Consider the following 19,681-nt stretch of genomic DNA (forward strand, 5'->3'; position numbering starts at 1 on the left):
CAACATTCTGTTGGACAAGAATTGGGAGGCCAAGTTGTCAGATTTCAGGTTGTCCAACATGCTTCCCCCGGCTTTCAAATTCGTGGAAATCAAACGGGATTCGGAAACTACTCTGAGATACCTGGATCCCGAATGTTTCATTACATATAGGCTGACCGATAAAACTGACGTTTACTCTTTTGGTGTGGTACTGTTGGAAGTACTCTGTGGGAGAGAAGCAATGGACTTCAAATTGATGGAAAAACGGCAGGGTCTGGTTAAGTGGGCCCAAAAATGCAAACGAGAAGGGACCTTGAATGAGATAATTGATCCGTATTTGATGGGGAAGATAGATCCAGAGTGTTTCAAGATTTACGTCGACATAGCCATTTCTTGTGTGCGAAGTAAGGGAGAGGCTCGTCCCGCCATGGGTGAAGTGGAGTTAATCCTTGAACATGCACTTGAACTACAACAACAGAGTGCAGATGCTGCAATGAAGGATGTAGATCCTACTGGTGATGTCTGTATCTATCCCATTGATGAATATACCTGTAATGATTCTTCAGGAGACGCTTCTCCCCCATCTTATTTTCATAATTAATAGATTAATATGATAAATTAAAGATCATATTTATATTGTTTTTTATTTGATAATGGTTCTGTTTCGTTGAAACCTCTAGTTCTTCGCTGCCTGAGCTTGAGGAATTTATTTCGGTTTCAGATAGCTTGAGGGAATATATTTTGAACACCGCCATACCAAACGACGGATTTTTTAGAAATTAACTACAAAATCCAAACAATATTATTAGTTAGGCAACGTTTTAAACATATTGCATTTCTAACAATTCGACTTCAAAGGAGTCGATTTTACTGTTCATATCGCTTATTTTTGGGCCACGTAGATAAAAAAATCGAGTCCTTTATAGAGTTGTTTTATACATAAAAATCGACTTCAGTGGGTCAATGCAAAGAAAACGACTCCACTGGAGTCGTTTTCTTTGTGTTGAAAGCGACTCCGCTGAAGTCGTTTCACTCTATACAAATCCAAAAAACCATTCACCTTCAAATCCAAAACGGACTGGATTCTTCGTGCTTCGCCGTCGGGGTCTGGTTCATCGGCGCACATCACAACCTTTAAATCCAAAACGGACCCGAGCGTGTTGGTCTTCAAATCCAAAACGGACCCGAGCGCGCTTGGATTCTTCGTGCTTCGCCGTCGGTGTTCGTTGGGGTCTCGTTCGTCGGCGCCTGGGTTCTTCGCGCCTGGGTTCGTCGGTGCCTGCTTGCTCGTCGGTGCGTGGGTTCGTCGGCTCGTCGGTGCTGCTGGTCAGCTGGGTTCGCTTCTTCTGTAGCTGGGTTCGTTTGCTTCCTCTGTGAGTTGCAACTGAAGCTTAACTGTGTTTGTGGGGTTTTGGGCAAATCGACTTCAGCGGAGTCGCTTTCAACACAAAGAAAACGACTCCACTGGAGTCGTTTTCTTTGTATTGAAAACAACTCTACTAAAGTCGATTTTTATGTACAAAAGTTGACTATAAAGGACTCGATTTTTTATCTACGTGACCCAAAAATAAGCGATATGAACAGTAAAATCGACTCCTCTGAAGTCGAATTGTTAGAAATGCAATATGTTTGAAACGTTGCCTAACTAATAATATCGTTTGGGTTTTGTAGTTAATTTTCTAAAAAACCCCCAAACGACCAATGATTAAAATCACAAACAATTAAATATTCTTGAAGAATGTTTATCGAAATTGCATTCCCATAAGCTAAGCAGGTTATGCATTTAATATATATTTTTCATTTGCCCATGTGTTGGGTAGTAGATTAATTTGAGAATATTGTGGGGTGAGTTGTTGTTGGTTAGTAAATCATGTTGGATTCATCTTTAGGTAAATTTATAGTAAAAGTGTTTCAGAATCCCAAGAGATTGGCGACAACTCCTTGTAATTTGGTTGAGTTCAATGTCTTTAGAATAAAATTTGAAAAGTTTGTTATTTGCAACATGTAAATGAATTTATTTTACCATTGAGTTTCATGTAGTTGCAGACTTCTTAAAGGATATACAAGTGTGAGTAAAATCTCACATTGAGCAAGAATGATAAGAGAGAGTGATTAACATAGTTGGACCCAAACTTATAGGCATAATCTTTTGAATTAAGTGGTGTCCTTATATATTAAACCTTCAATTGGACGCTCTCCAACGAGAGAGATGTATTTCAGATATGAAAAATTAGATATTGTTACATCTACGATACTGGATTTTTTTGGTATGTTGAAGTACGTATTTTGCGTTCAAATCCTCTCAATCTCACAAAAAACGATACAATGAGTGTTTCTTAGGTCAAAGGAATATTGAAGTGAGCATGTTTTCATAAACAGGTTAGTGAGGAAAAGTTGCCTTGTAGATGGGTTAGTTTCCATGCACAAGAACAAGGTGACAAATTGTGATTTGGTGGCACTCTGCACTCTAGTTATTGCTATAGAAAGGACAGACAGAAATGACAATCCAAAGTCAAAAGTCAAAGACAAATTACTTCAATAAGAGTAATGTCCATGGCACAGCAATCATCAACAGTGAAAGGAGATGCAATCTCTCAGTTTGCAGTCTTGTAAGAAATAAGAGAGAACACAAAAAATGGTGATATAATGCCAATCCCAATGTTACTAGTTTGTTTCCCTTGCAATAGGCATTGAGCTATTGAGTGAGGAGGACATAGAGTAATGCATAGGCTTGTGTAGAAATAAAATAAAGAATCATGCATTGCATTATGGATGGGGGATGGTGCAGTTGAACTCTACCCACGCCTCCACCCTTTGCTTGGCAGGGGGAGGAACTCAGCGGAGAGAATTATCCAGATCAGCCCACTTGGCGGAAGCTGAATTACACATAATCGAAGTGTAGTGTTAGAATGGTTCATTTGGATTGATAAAATTGCCTTGTAATATTAGGTGCCTTGTAATATTAGGAAATGGTATAGCATGTATGACATGATATCAGTAGCAAATTCTACAATAATCTAAGTGGATAAAAAGAAAATCGAATGACACCCCCCCCAAAAAAAAAAAAAAAGAAAAAGAAAAAAAGAAACTGCATATACTTCCCAGGAGAAGGGTTAAGCAAATAACTTATAATGAGTAATGTCCTAGTCAATCCCCAAAGAGAAAGTAGGAACTACTTAAATTCAGTTAATCAGACAAAAATGAAAGACAGTGGCCTCTTCTGGAAGTACTTGGCAATTCATAGAAACTAAAAACATATTCTTCCTATATTAAAGTTAAGTTTAAGCTAAAATGTGTCTCTTAATGTACAGTTCCAATGACTACATCAACCTTCCTGACTGAAAATGTGAGTAACAAAAGATATTCATAGGCTGCCAAAAGATGGTCCCTTGTACAGACCTAAGATCATTTCCAAATGAGGCACTAGGCTAATGATAAAACATAGCACTCAACATACAAAACCAACATGTTATATGCTTATATTTTTCTAACTAAAACCAGTTAAGTTTCTAATGTATCTCATACCTCGTCATCTCGTTCGAGTGAGCCATGAGCCTGAAAAGTATGAACAAGAAGTCAAATAAGTAAATGAACAATTATCAACCAAATGAACTGTAACTGGACATAGCAATGTACACATGATAATAGTATGACAGTAGGACTGAATTAAAATACACTAAGGTTGTGTTTGGAAACTTGAATTTTGATTTTAAATCAATAGATTTGAAATGCCTTGATTTTAGATGTTATTTCAAATCCAACGATTTTAAAAGTTTAAAATCCCTGGAAGATATGGTCCAATCCAAATCCTTGATATTTTGAAGCTGTCCAAACAAGGTATTTGGATTTTAATCACTCAAATCCAAATCCACAAATCCTGCTATCGAAACACACCATAAATTAAAGTGAGTACTTGAAATTGCATTTAGTGTGGACACTGGCCTTTTGGGATGATAGCCGCATTGTTTTTTTTTTTTTTTTTTTTAGTTTATGCTTACTGCTTGTTTATCTCTAGATTTTTTGTAGAGACCATGGTTCACATGATTTTGCAGAATCATTCATCACTCTATATACATAAACTTTAATTTCACAAATCTCTACTGAATCTTTTCCTCGGGATCCTAGCCCAAAAGCTAATATATAGCCATAAGATTAGTCTTGAGGTATGCCCATCTTATTAGACTTATGCCTCATACATCCCGTTTTGTTGCTAACTTGTTTTATTCCTTGCCACTATGGTAAAATCCTTTCTTTCAAATGATAATGAGATTATAAGAAATTATAGCTGTACCTCTCATACTTCCACTTATATGTTTCTTATCTAAAAAGAAAACCAAGAAAAACAAAACTAAATGAGCTATTATTTGAAAGTTTTAAAAGGAACCTCATCAATATCATCATTACTGTAAATGCCATATCGAAAAGCCTGGCTTAAGTTATTTGCAAGAGCTGCAACATCATAGTCTCTATCTTGGTAATCGTCGTCGTCACTGTCCCTATTCCGATCTTGCAGTGCTGTTGGCCGCCTATTAAAAAAAATTAAATCATGATAAATATAAAAGTAAATGTGGAAAGAGAAAATAAAATTAAAATTAAAAATAAATTAAAAAAAAAATAAATTAAAAAAAAAAAAAAACAACAACAACAACAAACAAAAACAACAACAGGCCCATTATTCTATAAGATATGACCAGCTCATTTCCAATTTCATTCACCTCCTAAGTCTCAGAGATTACTGTAAAGCATGAAATATTTACAGTTCAGTAGGTTATTTAAGGCTCTAACCCATGCCTGATATACCTCTCAAATATTGATAGCCATACCTGAGAGAAAAGCAATATTGCCTCACAAAAAGCTCTAACTATGAGCAAAGCAACAAGTAAATCTAATAACTACAAACCCAACTGAAGAAGTGGCAACACACCAAAAACAAAACAAAAAAATTGGCTTTTGCAAGCATCAGTGGCTGCTCTGACATACCATTGAAGTTCCAATGGCAAAGCGACAAACCAAATCATCTTAAACATTATCATTAGCATATTTTGCATTATATACCGTAGAGTACATGAAAACAATAAAAATAATAGATACACAAGTACAAATGACATTTATTACAAACTACAGATATAATCAATCAATCACTTATTTTATGGTCATTAATGCAGTAATATTTCACAAAAACTAATTTCGATTCATGAAAATATATTACCACACTCAAAATTTAGAAAATTATTTTATTTTCAAGTTACAATGCATAAAGTAAATAATTCAAACTTCACATTTAAGAGACTCACGAGAAAGTGACAACACATCCTTACAGATAATATGATTTGAGAGCTTTTCTGATACACACAAGTGATTTAGAATTATTTTACAAATGATTCCATACCATTGTTTGACACGATACATGATACACTCGATTATAACAATTATGCTCCATAAATATGTAGCTAAATGATACTACAATACACAGACACACAAACACACAATAGATACTTTTTCTTTTTTAGATTAGTAAGTTACAATGGCATCTATTGGGTCTTTGTACCCAAGACCCTCCACCCTGCTCTTATTTGAAGATTTATTGCCATTTAAGCAAGAGCTTATTGGCGCATGCATAGTGTGGTTTTCAACAAGCTGTTCCACTAGTTGCAATACGACTGGTTGTATTCTCATATAGTTCAAGTTATTCCATGCATGGTCCAATGCAGAGTGATTCCATGAAAGTACTTTAATTTCATTACTTAAGCTTGAATCAGAATATTGGGAGCTGCAGATGTGAGAAGAGTTGCAACATTTGAAATGAAGAAAACATACCCACATGCCCACTGAAAGACATTTTCCACTGCATTCCGCTTGGATAGAACATTTGTGTGCCAATCAGTCCACTCGCTATTTTCCTGTCAAAAGTAAATTCACTTTAAAGCATGACTTTTGTGGATAAAGCTGTCCATGATGGTCACATGTCAGGCTTTGGTGTGGGTCATGTAGAGGGAAGATCATTGGCGGTGTCTCATCTTCTCTTTGCAGACGACACTTTGATTTTTTGTGGTGCTGATCTGGATCAGGTTCTATTTCTCCGTATGATCCTCATTTGGTTTGAGGCGGTCTCTTGTCTAAAGATAAATTTGGGTAAATCAAAGTTGGTCCCTGTTGGTATGGTGCATAATTTGGACTTACTGTTGAATGTCCTTGGCTGTAAACAAGGTACACTTCCAATGAAGTATTTGGGTCTTCCTTTGGGAGCTAAATTCAAGGATAAGGCAATATGGAACCCAATTCTGGAGAAGATAGAACGGAGATTAGCAGGATGGAAATGTTTGTACTTATCCAAGGGAGGTAGAGTCACTTTAATTAAAAGCACTCTTATCTAATTTATCCACTTATTTTCTATCTCTATTTCCTATTCCGGCAGCTATGGCTAACCGAATTGAGAAACTTCAGAGAAATTTCTTATGGGGTGGCATTGGAGATGAACCAAAATACCATTTGGTTAAATGGGCTACTGTTTGCAATCCCATTGCTTTAGGTGGCTTGGAATTTTGGAAGGTAAGACTTTTTAATGAAGCTTTGCGTGGGAAGTGGCTATGGAGATTTGGGATGGAGAGGGCTGCCCTTTGGAGGCAAGTGATAGAGGTGAAATATGGCTGTGAATGGGGTGGCTGGTGTACTAGGCCTGTTAATGGTCCATATGGTGTTGGCTTGTGGAAATATATTAGTCGGGGATGGCCTTCTTTTTCTTGGCACATTCTGTATGATATTGGGGATGGTTCTAGGGTGAAATTTTGGCAAGACCATTGGTGCGGTGAGACTTCTCTTGCAATCAGCTATCCTGAATTGTTTAGAGTTTGCCGAGACAAGGAGGTTAGTGTGGCTGAGCTTATGAAGCTTGATAATGGAGTCCTTTTTTGGGATGTAAGTTTCTTTAAGGGTGTGCATGCTTGGGAATTAGAGGCACTAGCCAGTTTCATGGATACCATTTATGGTGCTTCGGTGAAAGGGTTTGCTGAGGATAAGATGTGCTGGAAACTTAATAGAGAGAAGGGCTTTCTAGTTAAAGATTATTATAGTCTCTTAGTGGGCTCTAATGACTATTGCTTTCCTTGGAAAAGTATTTGGAAACAAAAGATTCCTTCTCGAGTAACTTTCTTTGTTTGGACTGCTGCTTTGGAGAAGTGCTTAACGATTGACAATTTACGAAAAATGAAGGTTTGGATATTGGATTGGTGCTAAATGTGCAAGTGTAATGGTGAATCGGTTGATCATCTTTTTCTTCATTGTCCGGTTGCAATGGATATGTGGGCTATGGTGTTCAGATTGTTTGGAGTGAGCTGGGTTTTGCCGCAATCTGTAGTGGGGCTTTTACCATGTTGGCACGGCAGATTTGGTTGTCATCGAAATGGGTATAGATGGTTGATTGTTCCCCATTGCTTATTGTGGTGTCTTTGGAGAGAGAGAAATAGTAGGTGCTTTGAAGATAAGGAGAGATCAATATCAGAATTGAAGCTATTTTTCTTTAGAACTTTAATGGATTGGTTGGCTGCATTGCGGAACCAATCATTTTTATCTTTTCTAGATTTCCTAAATTCTTGTAATTTTTGTTCTTGATTGTTTGACCCCTTGTACACTCCCTGTGTACTAGGGTGCTCCTCCTTTTTTGATATCAATAAACTTATTACTTATCAAAAAAAAAATATCAGGTAGACAACAAAAGCATTTACACTGAATCATAGCCCCACAAATATTGGTAGGATAAATATGTCAACAACAACAACAACTACTGGAGACTTAGGACTACACCTGCAAATATGCCTGAATCTTAGCGCTGTTATTCCCCAGTTGAATAAGTTTGTTAGATATACGTGTCAAGTGGCCAATATTCCCTATTCTGGGTGGCAATCTACCCTCACAAGGGACAGTTGGCTGCAGAAAAGAATTAAACAAAGATAGTGTCAAATACTTTTTACACATCTAAAACAAGATCTCCAGAATATTTAGATTTAAAAGAAGTAAAAGAAAAAACAAAAATCCTAAGGCCTGTACTGCCATGAAGACATTAATCATTTATAGATGACTGCACCACTACCTTGTTCAAATCAGCTGCCAATTTGTAATTATTTTCAGCTTCAAGAATTCTCCCAACAAGATTACATTCATGAAGAAGATGTTCAATAAGAGGAACATTCTTACTCTCCAAACATGACACTAGAATGTTCTCTATATGATGATGCAGAAAGTTATTGTACGGGTACCTTCACAAGCAAAGAAATAAATAAGAGTTGAGTCCAGCCACCCTTCATAAATAAAAATTTTAAATTTTAAAAAGAAATTAACTTACTCAAAGAACAAGTCTAAAATTCTTTGTACAGCTCCAAGGCGAATTAATTCCTTCTCAGCAGCTTCACTACCAACTGTCACTAAGACTGAGATGAACTCCACAATCTGAAAAAAAATATATATATATATATATTCTATGCTCAGTGAATACCAGCTAAAATGCAAATATCACTAATCAGAATCTTTTAATATAATCAATACCATATTTGTACAGGTAATCTGTTAATATAAACAATACCATATGTGTACAGGTAATCTGTTAATAACAAAATTAAAACAAATTAAGACAATCAAACATAAATAAGGGCCCATGATTATATAGGAAAGAAAACATACGAAATAGTCAGTACTTCTAACACACCAAAAAAGATGTTAAATACTCATATGAACAATACCTTTAAACGATGTTTTCCAAGAGGTGGCTGTAACTTTCCATAAGTAGTTAACAACTCATTCTCCGCAGATGAGACCTCCAAAAGCTTGAGTAAATCACCTGCAGGATAAATCTGATCAATACTTGATTTGCTGATGGGAATTTTAACAAAATAAAATGCTCATAAGATTTCCAGGAGATTAATTCCCAAAGAGAAGGAATAGGGGAAGCAGGGGAAGTTAGTGTTAAATAATTAAAAAAGAAAAAGAAAAAAGACAACAACATATAAGAGGTACTTTTACCTAAGCTTTCCAGCATGCCTTCAACTGTCTCAGGATTAGCAGTTACAGGAGGTCCTTGAGTTATTTGGCGGTTGTATGTATGATGATATACTCCCAAGGTTAGCCTCTTAGGGTCTAACAAAGATATGCATACAGACAAAGAGTTAACCAGAACGGACTTTGGTCGTGCATCTTCTAAAGCATGACGAAATAATCTTCCTATAAAACTGCAACCAGAAAGACAAATTTAAATAAATAATGGAAAAGCCAGAGTAGAATTATACATATTTCCATGCAACATGAAAACAAAAGCAAACCCTACCTTGGGCTGGATATTTTAGCAGCCAGCCCAGGTGGAGCAAATCGTGTAATAGCACAAAGTGTTTCTGCTGCATTAGCATGAACTTCAGGAGAGTCCTGTAAAAACCATGTCCCACAAACGTTTCTTTAACATCAGTACAAAGTTGTTACGAAAATAAATCATACTCATCAAACAGATTATCCGATAAATGAGACAAGCAATACAGGAAAAAAGGCACAGTATATGCTGGCATGATACCAAATAACTATCTGACAAGAAGATTATCCTGCCTCAGTTCTTCATATTTGTGGGCAAAGATTGCAGTAACAGACCTTAAGAAACCAGATTTTGGTTCCTAAAAGGAAGTTTCATCAGGACTTTAGTGCAATGAAGGATCAGCAAGTAGTAGCAAACAAAATTTACAAAAAGAGGCATACCAAATTCAAGTGTCCATACATGAGCACATGGGTGTATAAACGTGTAACATCAAATTTCCATCAATTCGTTCAAAACTCTTTTATCCTAGATAGACACACCCATGACATATTCATTTCCTACTTTATAAAGTAGTGCCAAGAGCCTTGTAGCTCCACTGTTTGGCACCTCTTGATGTCTCCAATTGAGACATCCAGGGTTCAAATCCCCCCTCCCCCATTGTAACTATCAAATTACAAAAATAAAAAATAAAAAGAGATCAACCAAGCTCTGAGACAGAACCATTCACATATGTAGGTTCTTGGTATGCATATTACTTACTGAAGAACTAAACTTGTCCACTATCATCTCTAGCACATCTGTGTCTTCAATCCACTGCATTGCTTCCATATAGTTTGTATACATATGTTCATCAGCACCAATTAGACGTATTAAAACCTGTTGAGCAGGAAAATAGGTCTCAGAAACTACACTGCCAAATTGAGCTGTCAGTCAAAAGTACACTAAAACTTTAACAGCTTCTTTTAATAGCTGATGGGGTCAAGAGTTCAAAATGCCAATCATTGTTTTAACTTTAAAAGATAAGAGGAGGTGAATTCAGTAATTCAGTTGCAAACTAAAAAAAATAAACTATGATAATGATGATGATGATGAAAATTATGAAACATGCAAAAATTAATTCTTATAATACAAACAATAAAAATCAAATATATAAACCACAAATAGTCAATGACACCACAAGAATACACATGTACAGAGACTGCAGGCAGATAACATATATTTGCAACTGAAGATGAATAAACACTTATGCAAGGAGTTCAATATCAAAAGCAATAAAGGGACGGTATCAACAACCAACCTCCATGATAGATGTAATTCCAATCAGCTCAACTAGCTTCTTGACAATATCCTGATTAGCCTGGATGAATGCACAAAAAGAACAATTCAACCCTTATCTTTTCTTTTCTTTTTTTGGATAGGTAAATAAAGGTGAATTCCCAATACATAGGATGTGTACTTAAATAACACAGAAGTGTACAAAAGAAGAATATGAAAGAATAGAGAAAGAAAAGTTAGCTAATATACAAAAAATCCATGAAATCTAAGGATAATTACATTAAAGAAGAAGAAACATTACACTTACTTGAATATAACGCATAAAAGGAACTGTCTTACGCAACAACAGGCATATGACAACCTAGCATTAAGAAATTAGGGCACAAATGACCCAGGTAATATGTTATTGATAATTCCTTTGAAACAAAAAAGAAACTGAAGATATAACAGGGCTAAAATAGAATGCATGGTAGTAAAAGTTATATCTACAAAAGGACCATCCTACTGAAGAAGATAAGCTAGATTCTAAAAGTTCAACAAAGAACAACCTTGCTAAAATACCCAGCCAATAGTGTGCTATGGGGCTGTTCTGGCTCCAAAAAGGAAAACAACAAGTTCATCAACTGCCAACAACCAATGATCAAAAGAAATCAGCAACAGAAATAAGTTTTCAAAGAGTAATAGAAGTATAGTTTCAAAGAAAAAGGGGCTTCTATGATTAATGTTTCTCACCTCCTCATCCTCCACCAGTGTTTTGAGTATAATATCAACTTCACAAGTAAAAATCTCACAGGCAATAAAAGGAAACCTGTGAAAACAATAATTTGACAAAATCAATCACAGGATTCATCAGGGTAAAGAAGAGCATCTGGGAAACAAAAGCACCCTACTTGAAAGTTCGCCTCTTTTCAGCATCCTCAAGAGCTTCTTCCACGATAAATCGTATGAGCTGTTCAACTTGAGCTCTTTCTCGCAAACTGCGGAAAACACAGTGCAAGAATATCAAATAAAGCCAAAAAAGGATGAAAACAAAATTCAGTTGATAAAGTAATTTAACATCTAACCATCATTAACACTATTCTACTAAAAAATAGAGTAAAATTTTTCTTTATTTATTTTTTATTGGTAAGTTACAAATGTACTAGCTTGCTCTTGAACCCACAACCTCACCATCCATCTTTCTCTTACAAGGGAAATATATGCCACTAGAGCAAGTGCTCATTGAACTGTGAAAATTAACCGACAGTGTCATTACATAAGCTGTTGTTGGATGGCTGTGCCATTACATAAGCTTTGTTGTCATTAACATGCCATAATTGTTAGTTTAGAAGGCATTCAGAATAAATAAGCTATTGTTAAAAAAAATCTAATCATTTAATTGGCACAGCCATCCAACAACCTTTTATTAGTTGATAATTCAATTGTTACAATGGGAGAGAGGAGATTTTAACCATAGACAGATCCGTTGAAAACACTAGGAGATGACAGTTGAGTTACAAGGCTCTTCACCTTAATTGAAAATTCTGACCATGGCAACATTGTTACAAAAGGTATAATCATGTCCCTCACACAAAGGAAATTATTATCACAATTGATTTAACAAATAATTGGATCCTTAATTGGTTTAAAATCAGAATATTTTATTCAAACACATACTTAGAAAACCATAATCTTCATCCACTTGACAAGATATGAAATCAAACCATGAGGGCCTACAATTTCAACTACTTATACCATATGAATTCAAACCATCTCCTTCTTCACTGTCACGTAGTGCATTCTTTATGGGTATCTATGCTTTAGGCTGTCGGTATACAGTGGGTCCAGCCAGGCTCTTTGGCGGAAGTATTATTTTGTTGGAGTCATTGGCTTGGGAAACATAATTCAGATATTTGGAAATTGATTCCAAGTTGTTTGATGTGGCCTATTTGGACGGAACAGAATCGTCACTCCTTTGAAGATTCTGAGAAGTCTTTGGTTGAAATAAAGGCTTGTGTCAGCGTAGCCCTTTTGATTGGTCTCGGTTCTGGGAATTTACAGATTGTTATTCTCTTTTACAGTTTTTCTTTTCTCTTAGTTTAGTTTCCTGATTGTTTTTCTTTTTGTTTTCTGTTTTGTGCTTTGCCGTTGTTCATCCTCATGAACACATTGTATGTTTCCTTTTTATGATTTCATCAATAATAGTACTCATATTACCTATCAAAAAAAAAATTTTGATCACTTAAAGAACAAACTGCTCCCAAAATGCATAAATTAATGGCAATACTTGTATAAATGTATATTATATTGTCACTTATCCAAAAAAAAAAAAATGTTTTAAATAGTCACTTTTTTTTATAATCTTTTTATTAAAACAGGTGGCAAAAGGGCAATTTATTACACTATAAAATTTTAACCCTTCATTATTTATAGTCAAATTATCAAAGCATAAAGTCACATCATACAAAATCCTGTTAAAAGCCTTTCACCAGAAAACATAGTATGGACATCAATCACTCATTGACAGACAGTACATCTTGACACTAAAAGATATGGGAAAATGTGAAAATGAAGAGAGCATTACAAATTGATAAGGCGGCCATTAAGAGCTTTGCATTCTTGAATAATTTCATCCTCATCAAGAAGTTCCTCCAATGTAAAATTTTCCTTATCCAATATAGTCTCCACCTGCAATGAGCATATATCGAAAACAAAGACAATGGAAGAATAAAAATCACATTTGAAAAAAACATTCACAAAGAATATATCTTACCTTCCAAATTACCAACAACCAAGTAAGGTAAGAAAGGACGGGTGAAATTCCTCAACAGAAAACTAGCAACAAGCAAAGGTTATTTCAGCAAATCAATCCAGCCCTCTTAGAGGCATGGCAAATGATAACCCTACTACTCCACTCCTAGGTTAGGACAAAAGTTGAGATCACAAAATTGCCAACCCTACTAGTGTGCTCTCAGGTTTACACATAAAATGAAACTTTGTTCTCCTAAGCTTTATTATAAGCAGTTAATTTCTGCTTATAATGCATTAAATAAGCACAAAAAAGGTGCAACCCTAATACACAGGAAGTATACAATAGAAACACCAAAAAAAACTATCCTCTAAAATCTGATGAGTCTATGACTTCCAATATATATTATATAAAAAAATAAATAAATAAATAAAATAAAAACACAAACAAACTAGTCTTTATCCATGCATATGGTGACTGTAGGAAATGAAGCCTCAACTCCATAAATTTTGGTTAATAAAGACCAATATTGCACAGCCAAATACCAATAACTCAATTACATAGCTTTCAAATTCAAGAGGCTATTCCAACATATGCTCTTCAGATTCTCATCGTTTAAAAAATACAATGTTACATCAGTATGAAGGAGAACGCTTATATAAAATCAGCATGATGGGTCAATTGGAATCCTGATTCCACTGTAGCTATATGACACCACTCTAGACACATCATCCACCCTGCTTCACAGTAAAATCCTACTCAGTTTCCCCTTCAATAAGAATGATTATTCTAACACATTGAAAATAATTACTATTAAGTCTCTTCCTCTCTAATAAAGTTTTAACACCTCCACTCGTGTTAGAGCATAGGGCTAAAAAAAATTGCAATCCAAACATTCCCATCCTACTTAACCAAAGGCCCCTACATTCCAATGTTTTGATATCATCAACTAAGACTATGGTTTAAATGTTTTGATAAGTAAGACCATATCAGTGTAAAATACGTGCGTCAAAAAGCATCATCCTAAACATCTTGTGTATTGGTGTTGTCCAAGGTGTTGGCGAACAGGTTGAGGGCGGTTTTGGATAATCTCATCTCTGAGTCTCAGAATTCTTTTGTTGGTGGAAGGCAAATTCTGGATTCAATGCTCATTGCAAATGAGTGTCTGGATAGTAGGCTAAAGAGCCGGTTACCAGGGGTGATTTGCAAGCTTGATATTGAAAAAGCATATGACCATGTTAACTGGGAGGCCTTGTTTTATTTGTTGGACCGGATGGGTTTTGGTTTGAAATGGAAGGGGTGGATTAAGGCTTGTGTTACTTCTGTCCATTTTTCGGTCCTAGTAAATGGATCCCCTAAAGGTTTCTTTGGAAGTTCTCGTGGGTTGAGACAAGGTGACCCACTATCCCCGCTTTTGTTTCTCTTGATAATGGAGGTTTTAAGCAGAATTTTGAAGAAGACCTCTGATGGGAGTTTCAAATATCCTTTGGTGGCTTGGGAAAGGGTGTGGTTATCTGTCAAATTGGGTGGTTTGGGGATAAGAAGTGTGGCGTCGTTTAATCAAGCTCTATTAGGTAAATGGTTGTGGCGTTTTGGGCATGAAGTTACCCATCTTTGGCGGAGAGTAATCTCCACAAAATACGGTGAGGGTCATGGGGACATTGATAGATAAGAATAATTCAATTAAAAAGAGACTACTTCATGAGCAACATGAATAAACCTAAATAATTACAAAGAAAATTATGTACAAAAGGGCAGCGATTGCAAAAACATTGCAATAGAGTCAAAATGCAAAAGCAAATACAAGGAACTTTTAAATAAATAAGTAGATAAGTAACAAATACAAGAAACATTTTGATAAGTAACATTTTGGTTGGATACTTATGTGATGATGGACTCTTATAAAATCTACGTTTTTTTTTTTTTTTTTGAATTTTTATTGGTTATATTCATTATTATGATTATAAGCACAATCCATAATTCTCATTATTTGTTTAAGTGTTCCCTACTAAGAGGCGTACTTACTTCAGAGTACCAATCATTACCAAATCTAATAAGTAACCAGCACACATGTGCAGGTAACAATAAAAATATATATTTAAATATGTAACTGTAAATAACAAAGCGTAATTTTATCAAAATAAGGATACTGCTCATATTACAGATGAAAATATGCATGGATATGTTTAGTGGTCAATTTTTAAGTCTTTTAAAGGGAAAAAAAAAAAGTTTAAGTATCAAATACAGAAATGCATATACAGTGAAAATACACATTTCAAAACCTACCAGTAAGTAGAAATGATAACTTTATCAGGATATGGTAGGATAAAACTTGACTATGACTGGGATACTGTGCGGATATGTCAGCAATAAGTTTTGAATCTTCTATAGAGAGAGAGAGAGAGAGGTCCATAAGTATCCTGTACATATATGCACGGAATGATGGAAATACATATTTGGATCCATAGCTGTAAATAATTTTAAAATATATATATTCATAGGATATGGTAGGTAGGATACAGATTGAATATGATTGGGATATGGCATTTTTTTTTTTTTTTGATAACTAGTGTCTGCCCTAAGGGATGGGGAAATGGGTGAATCAAATTGGGGGATACAGCATGGATATGTTTGGGAGTAATTTTGGATTCTCATTAACCAAAAAACAAAAGAGGGCTTAAATGTAAGCTATGGGATCGAAAGCTTAAGTGAGAAACATTCATATTTTCAATATCTACATATGTCAAGTATGGGTCATGTGGACTTTGTTATTTATAGCTTCAAAATAAATTTTACTATTTTCATATTTTACGCATATTGCGCACTAAAATTTCAATATATATATATATATATATAAAAATTTATCTGTGCCATATTGTGTGCTAAAATTTCAAGAACTGACATACTGTGCCTAGTCCATTTCCTCAGCTTCATATAATTTCCCATTATAAAGCCCATCTCTCTCTCTCTCTCTACACATACATATATACATACACAATAAAAATGTATCTGTTCCATATTGTGTTCTAAAATTTCAAAAACTGACATACTGCCTTGACCATTTCCTCAGCTTCATATAATTCCCCATTATCAAAGCCCATCTATACTTTTTGTACCAACCAAGTTTAGCCAACACTATCCTCAAATTTGAATGGGCAACGATTGCAGTGACACCCATCAAAGCAAGAACATGAACAAAACACCTAAATTTAGTCTTCCCTCACAGTACCACATTGTAATGTCACTCTCACAAAGAATTCGGAGAGCATAAAAGTTCTTTCCAACTGCCAATTTACCTTAGTTCTGATAAAATCCAACCTTCAAAGAAAGAACCATTCAATCTAAACCTCAACCCCCAAAAAAGAAAACCAAAGATATTCATTGAGTTATATTCCCTAAGAAGATAAATAACGCTTTTAACAAATAAAGACTCAAAATCTACAATGACTCCTGAATAGCTGTAAAGTGCGCATTGTTAAACAAGATTCACAAATTCAATTTCCAACATTTTCTCAGCAACCAAACATAAAAAAACCAGGCACAATCCACACAAATCACAATTATCTCATTGCGCACAAAAAATGCAAAACGAAACCGAAACTGAAACGAAACCGAGGACTCACGGGAGAGGCCGTGGACAAGCCCGCCATACGCCAAAACATCTTGGAATTGAAGAGCGAAATCTCCCTCCAAGGGAACGAACCAGTGTCAGATCTACGTAGCCTCGGAAACCCTAGGGCGAAGCCCAATGAATCGCCGCGCGCGAATGATCGAAACACGAAAACCCTAGAATCCGATTCGAATGGAATTGGATCGAATCCACAAAACGAATACGAGAGAGAAAGAAAGCGAGCGAGAGAGAGAAAGAGAGAGAGAGAGAGAGAACCTGACACCTGCAATCGCGGGAGTGAGTGTTTGGAAATGGAAATGGAAATGGAAATGAATAGAGATGTGGTGAATACGGCTGAATAATAATTTCCCCTAATATATAATACAGGGGTCTTCTTGGTTAATTTTAGTGTTTTTCTTTTTCTTTTTCTTTTTTACATAGGAAAAGATTTTTTTTTTTTTTGGTAAGAAATGGTAATTTTTTCTTTTTCTTTTTCTTTTTTTTTTTTTAATTTTAGTTATGAAATGACGTTGGGGCATTAGCTATTCGGGTATGGAGAGGAGGTTATGATCCGCCAAGTAGGTTATAGTTGCTTCAACTCTTCCTTTAATGTTGGAGGTTTGTTGTCCACTAGCTTCAGGGCATTAATGTGTCTCACTGTCTCCACGACTTTTGTTTTTACTTTTCTTTTCTTTACTTTTCTTTGAAAATATATATATAGAAAGCAGTATATTGTAAACTTTTTCTTTTCTTTTGAATTATATGGTAAACCCTTAAACTATAAACCATATGATTTGATTTAATTTCTTTCATGTACATATGCTTTGTAATACAGTTGCACACTCACTAGCACGAAGAACTATTTTTTCTTCTTATTTAGTAGTCTGGATGGAAGATGTTTCACTAAACATTTCATATATACATCAGACTAATTTAAATAGCCTTCTTTAATATTGTGGCGTAATGTCTTTCTCCTCAAAATAAAAACATATAATTTCAAAATTAACAAAATTTAAATTTTAAGATTTCTTTAAACTATGTAATTTTAAAAGTAATAAATTATTCTATCTTTTATCTCAAAAAAAAAGGCAAAAAATTAGACCATATAATTTCAAAATTAGCAAATTTTAAATTCTAAGATTTCAAAAATTAATAAAATAAATCTAAAACACAATATTATTCCACTTAAATGGGTTGGTATTTAATTTGTTATTTTTAAAACATTGGATTTAATTTGTTACTTTTGAAAATACAAGTATAAGTGCTTATAGGATGTAAGGGACAAGAGTCAAAGTTCAAGTCTCTAAGAGAAAACTTCACATACATAAACACTTAAATTAGACTAAAATAGAATTTCTATCTTGTATAAAAAAAAATAATACAAGATTTAATTGTGCATTAAACTATACGTATATGGTTTAAAATGTTACTTTCGTATTTTCTATAAGGAAAATATGTAATTTTTATATATGATAAAGAACCCCTAGAGGTTGGTCTAGATTTGATGTTTTTTATGGTCTCGTGAGATCCATGAGGTCCTTAACCCACGGGTCCTAAGATCGAAACTTAGCTCCAATACCTATGTTGAAACTCAATGTCTTTCTCAAATTGAGATTTGAATGGTGGTGTTTGTTACAAGATCGGAACACACAATATCGACAATCCCATATGCTTTTATGAAGTTGATAAGAAAGATTGAGATATGTTTCTCTTGGTGTTGTTCCATGCAATACTATGTGTTAATTTTATTTCAATCATTTGCACCAAGGATCCCTAACCCCTTTTATATAGACAACCAAATGGTACAACGATAAGAGATGCAAATCTTTGTTAATAAACACAACATTTTGCAATGGGTTGGACTGTATCCACTATTAGGCACACTTTATTTGGGTTTGGAATAACCCAATATTTTGAACTGTTTCAAAACCTCTAGCCAACATTTTGGAACCACCTCCAAGGATTTTTCTCTATAATTATCTAGTGTAAGTGAGACGAAAGTACTACACACACCTATGGAAATAGTAAGGTTTTCAAAGATAACGATTTTAATAACTCATTGTATGGATGAGATTTTATAATAAAAAGGCACTCATAGTGTGTGTGTATTGTTTGTTCATTTAGACCCCTTAAACCAGATTGTTTAACCTAATTAATTAACCAAGTTGATTATTAGGTTTATTATTCAGATCTAGGTTAAACAAGCATATATCATATCATGCACATATGCGGAAAAAAATCACATATGTCCTTGAAGCATTAAACACATCCTAGATCTACCCAATTACAAGTAAAGTGCATTTTGTCAAAGAATTAGCCAATTCTAATTTGACATATGTTCCTAACATTAAACCACATATGTCCTAACAGTATGAGATTCTTTAAAGCCTCAGGATCGTATAGCATGCCCCCTTTATATTTCAAACATAATTGGAACATTGTTAAGATGGAGATGGTTAGAGCAATGCAATTTTTCTTCATAAACAAGTATATGTTCCTCTACAATAAAAATAAAAATTATATATGTTAAAACAACTTAACCACTCATTCATAACTTTAATTCCAAAAGTTGAGGGGATTGCCAAAGTGGAAGGGTATAAACTTATTAGCCTATGCAAATAGGCTAAAAAATCTCCCTAAAATGATATCCCCTTAAAGGAGCCTTAGTATGGGGAAGAGTTAGACAAGACAACAATATAAATAATAGTGTATGAGATAACTTGGGCAATGAGAAAAATGAAACGAAAGCAAGGATTTATGACTCTAAAAATTTGACATGGAAAATGCCTATGATAAAATG

The 19,681-nt window shown here is 34.7% G+C and overlaps 1 protein-coding gene across 1 annotated transcript in view; it reads right to left on the reverse strand.

Moving 5' to 3' along the window:
• The window catches only part of LOC112031119 (uncharacterized), a 24,258-nt gene extending 7,013 nt beyond the window's left edge, over positions 1 to 17,245 (reverse strand). Inside the window, 17 exon segments of the mRNA XM_024063802.2 lie at positions 3,505 to 3,534; positions 4,364 to 4,505; positions 5,797 to 5,879; positions 7,780 to 7,902; positions 8,066 to 8,231; positions 8,318 to 8,421; positions 8,712 to 8,809; positions 8,992 to 9,197; positions 9,293 to 9,387; positions 10,028 to 10,144; positions 10,566 to 10,625; positions 10,851 to 10,904; positions 11,092 to 11,166; positions 11,276 to 11,351; positions 11,434 to 11,520; positions 13,107 to 13,210; positions 16,895 to 17,245. Coding sequence (XP_023919570.2) covers positions 3,505 to 3,534; positions 4,364 to 4,505; positions 5,797 to 5,879; positions 7,780 to 7,902; positions 8,066 to 8,231; positions 8,318 to 8,421; positions 8,712 to 8,809; positions 8,992 to 9,197; positions 9,293 to 9,387; positions 10,028 to 10,144; positions 10,566 to 10,625; positions 10,851 to 10,904; positions 11,092 to 11,166; positions 11,276 to 11,351; positions 11,434 to 11,520; positions 13,107 to 13,210; positions 16,895 to 16,933 — 1,659 coding nt within the window. The 5' untranslated portion in view covers positions 16,934 to 17,245.
• Between the last annotated feature and the right edge of the window lie 2,436 nt (positions 17,246 to 19,681).

The sequence above is a fragment of the Quercus suber genome, unplaced genomic scaffold, assembly GCF_002906115.3.
Source record: "Quercus suber isolate HL8 unplaced genomic scaffold, Cork oak 2.0 scaffold_70, whole genome shotgun sequence".
NCBI classification, from domain to species: Eukaryota; Viridiplantae; Streptophyta; class Magnoliopsida; order Fagales; family Fagaceae; genus Quercus; species Quercus suber.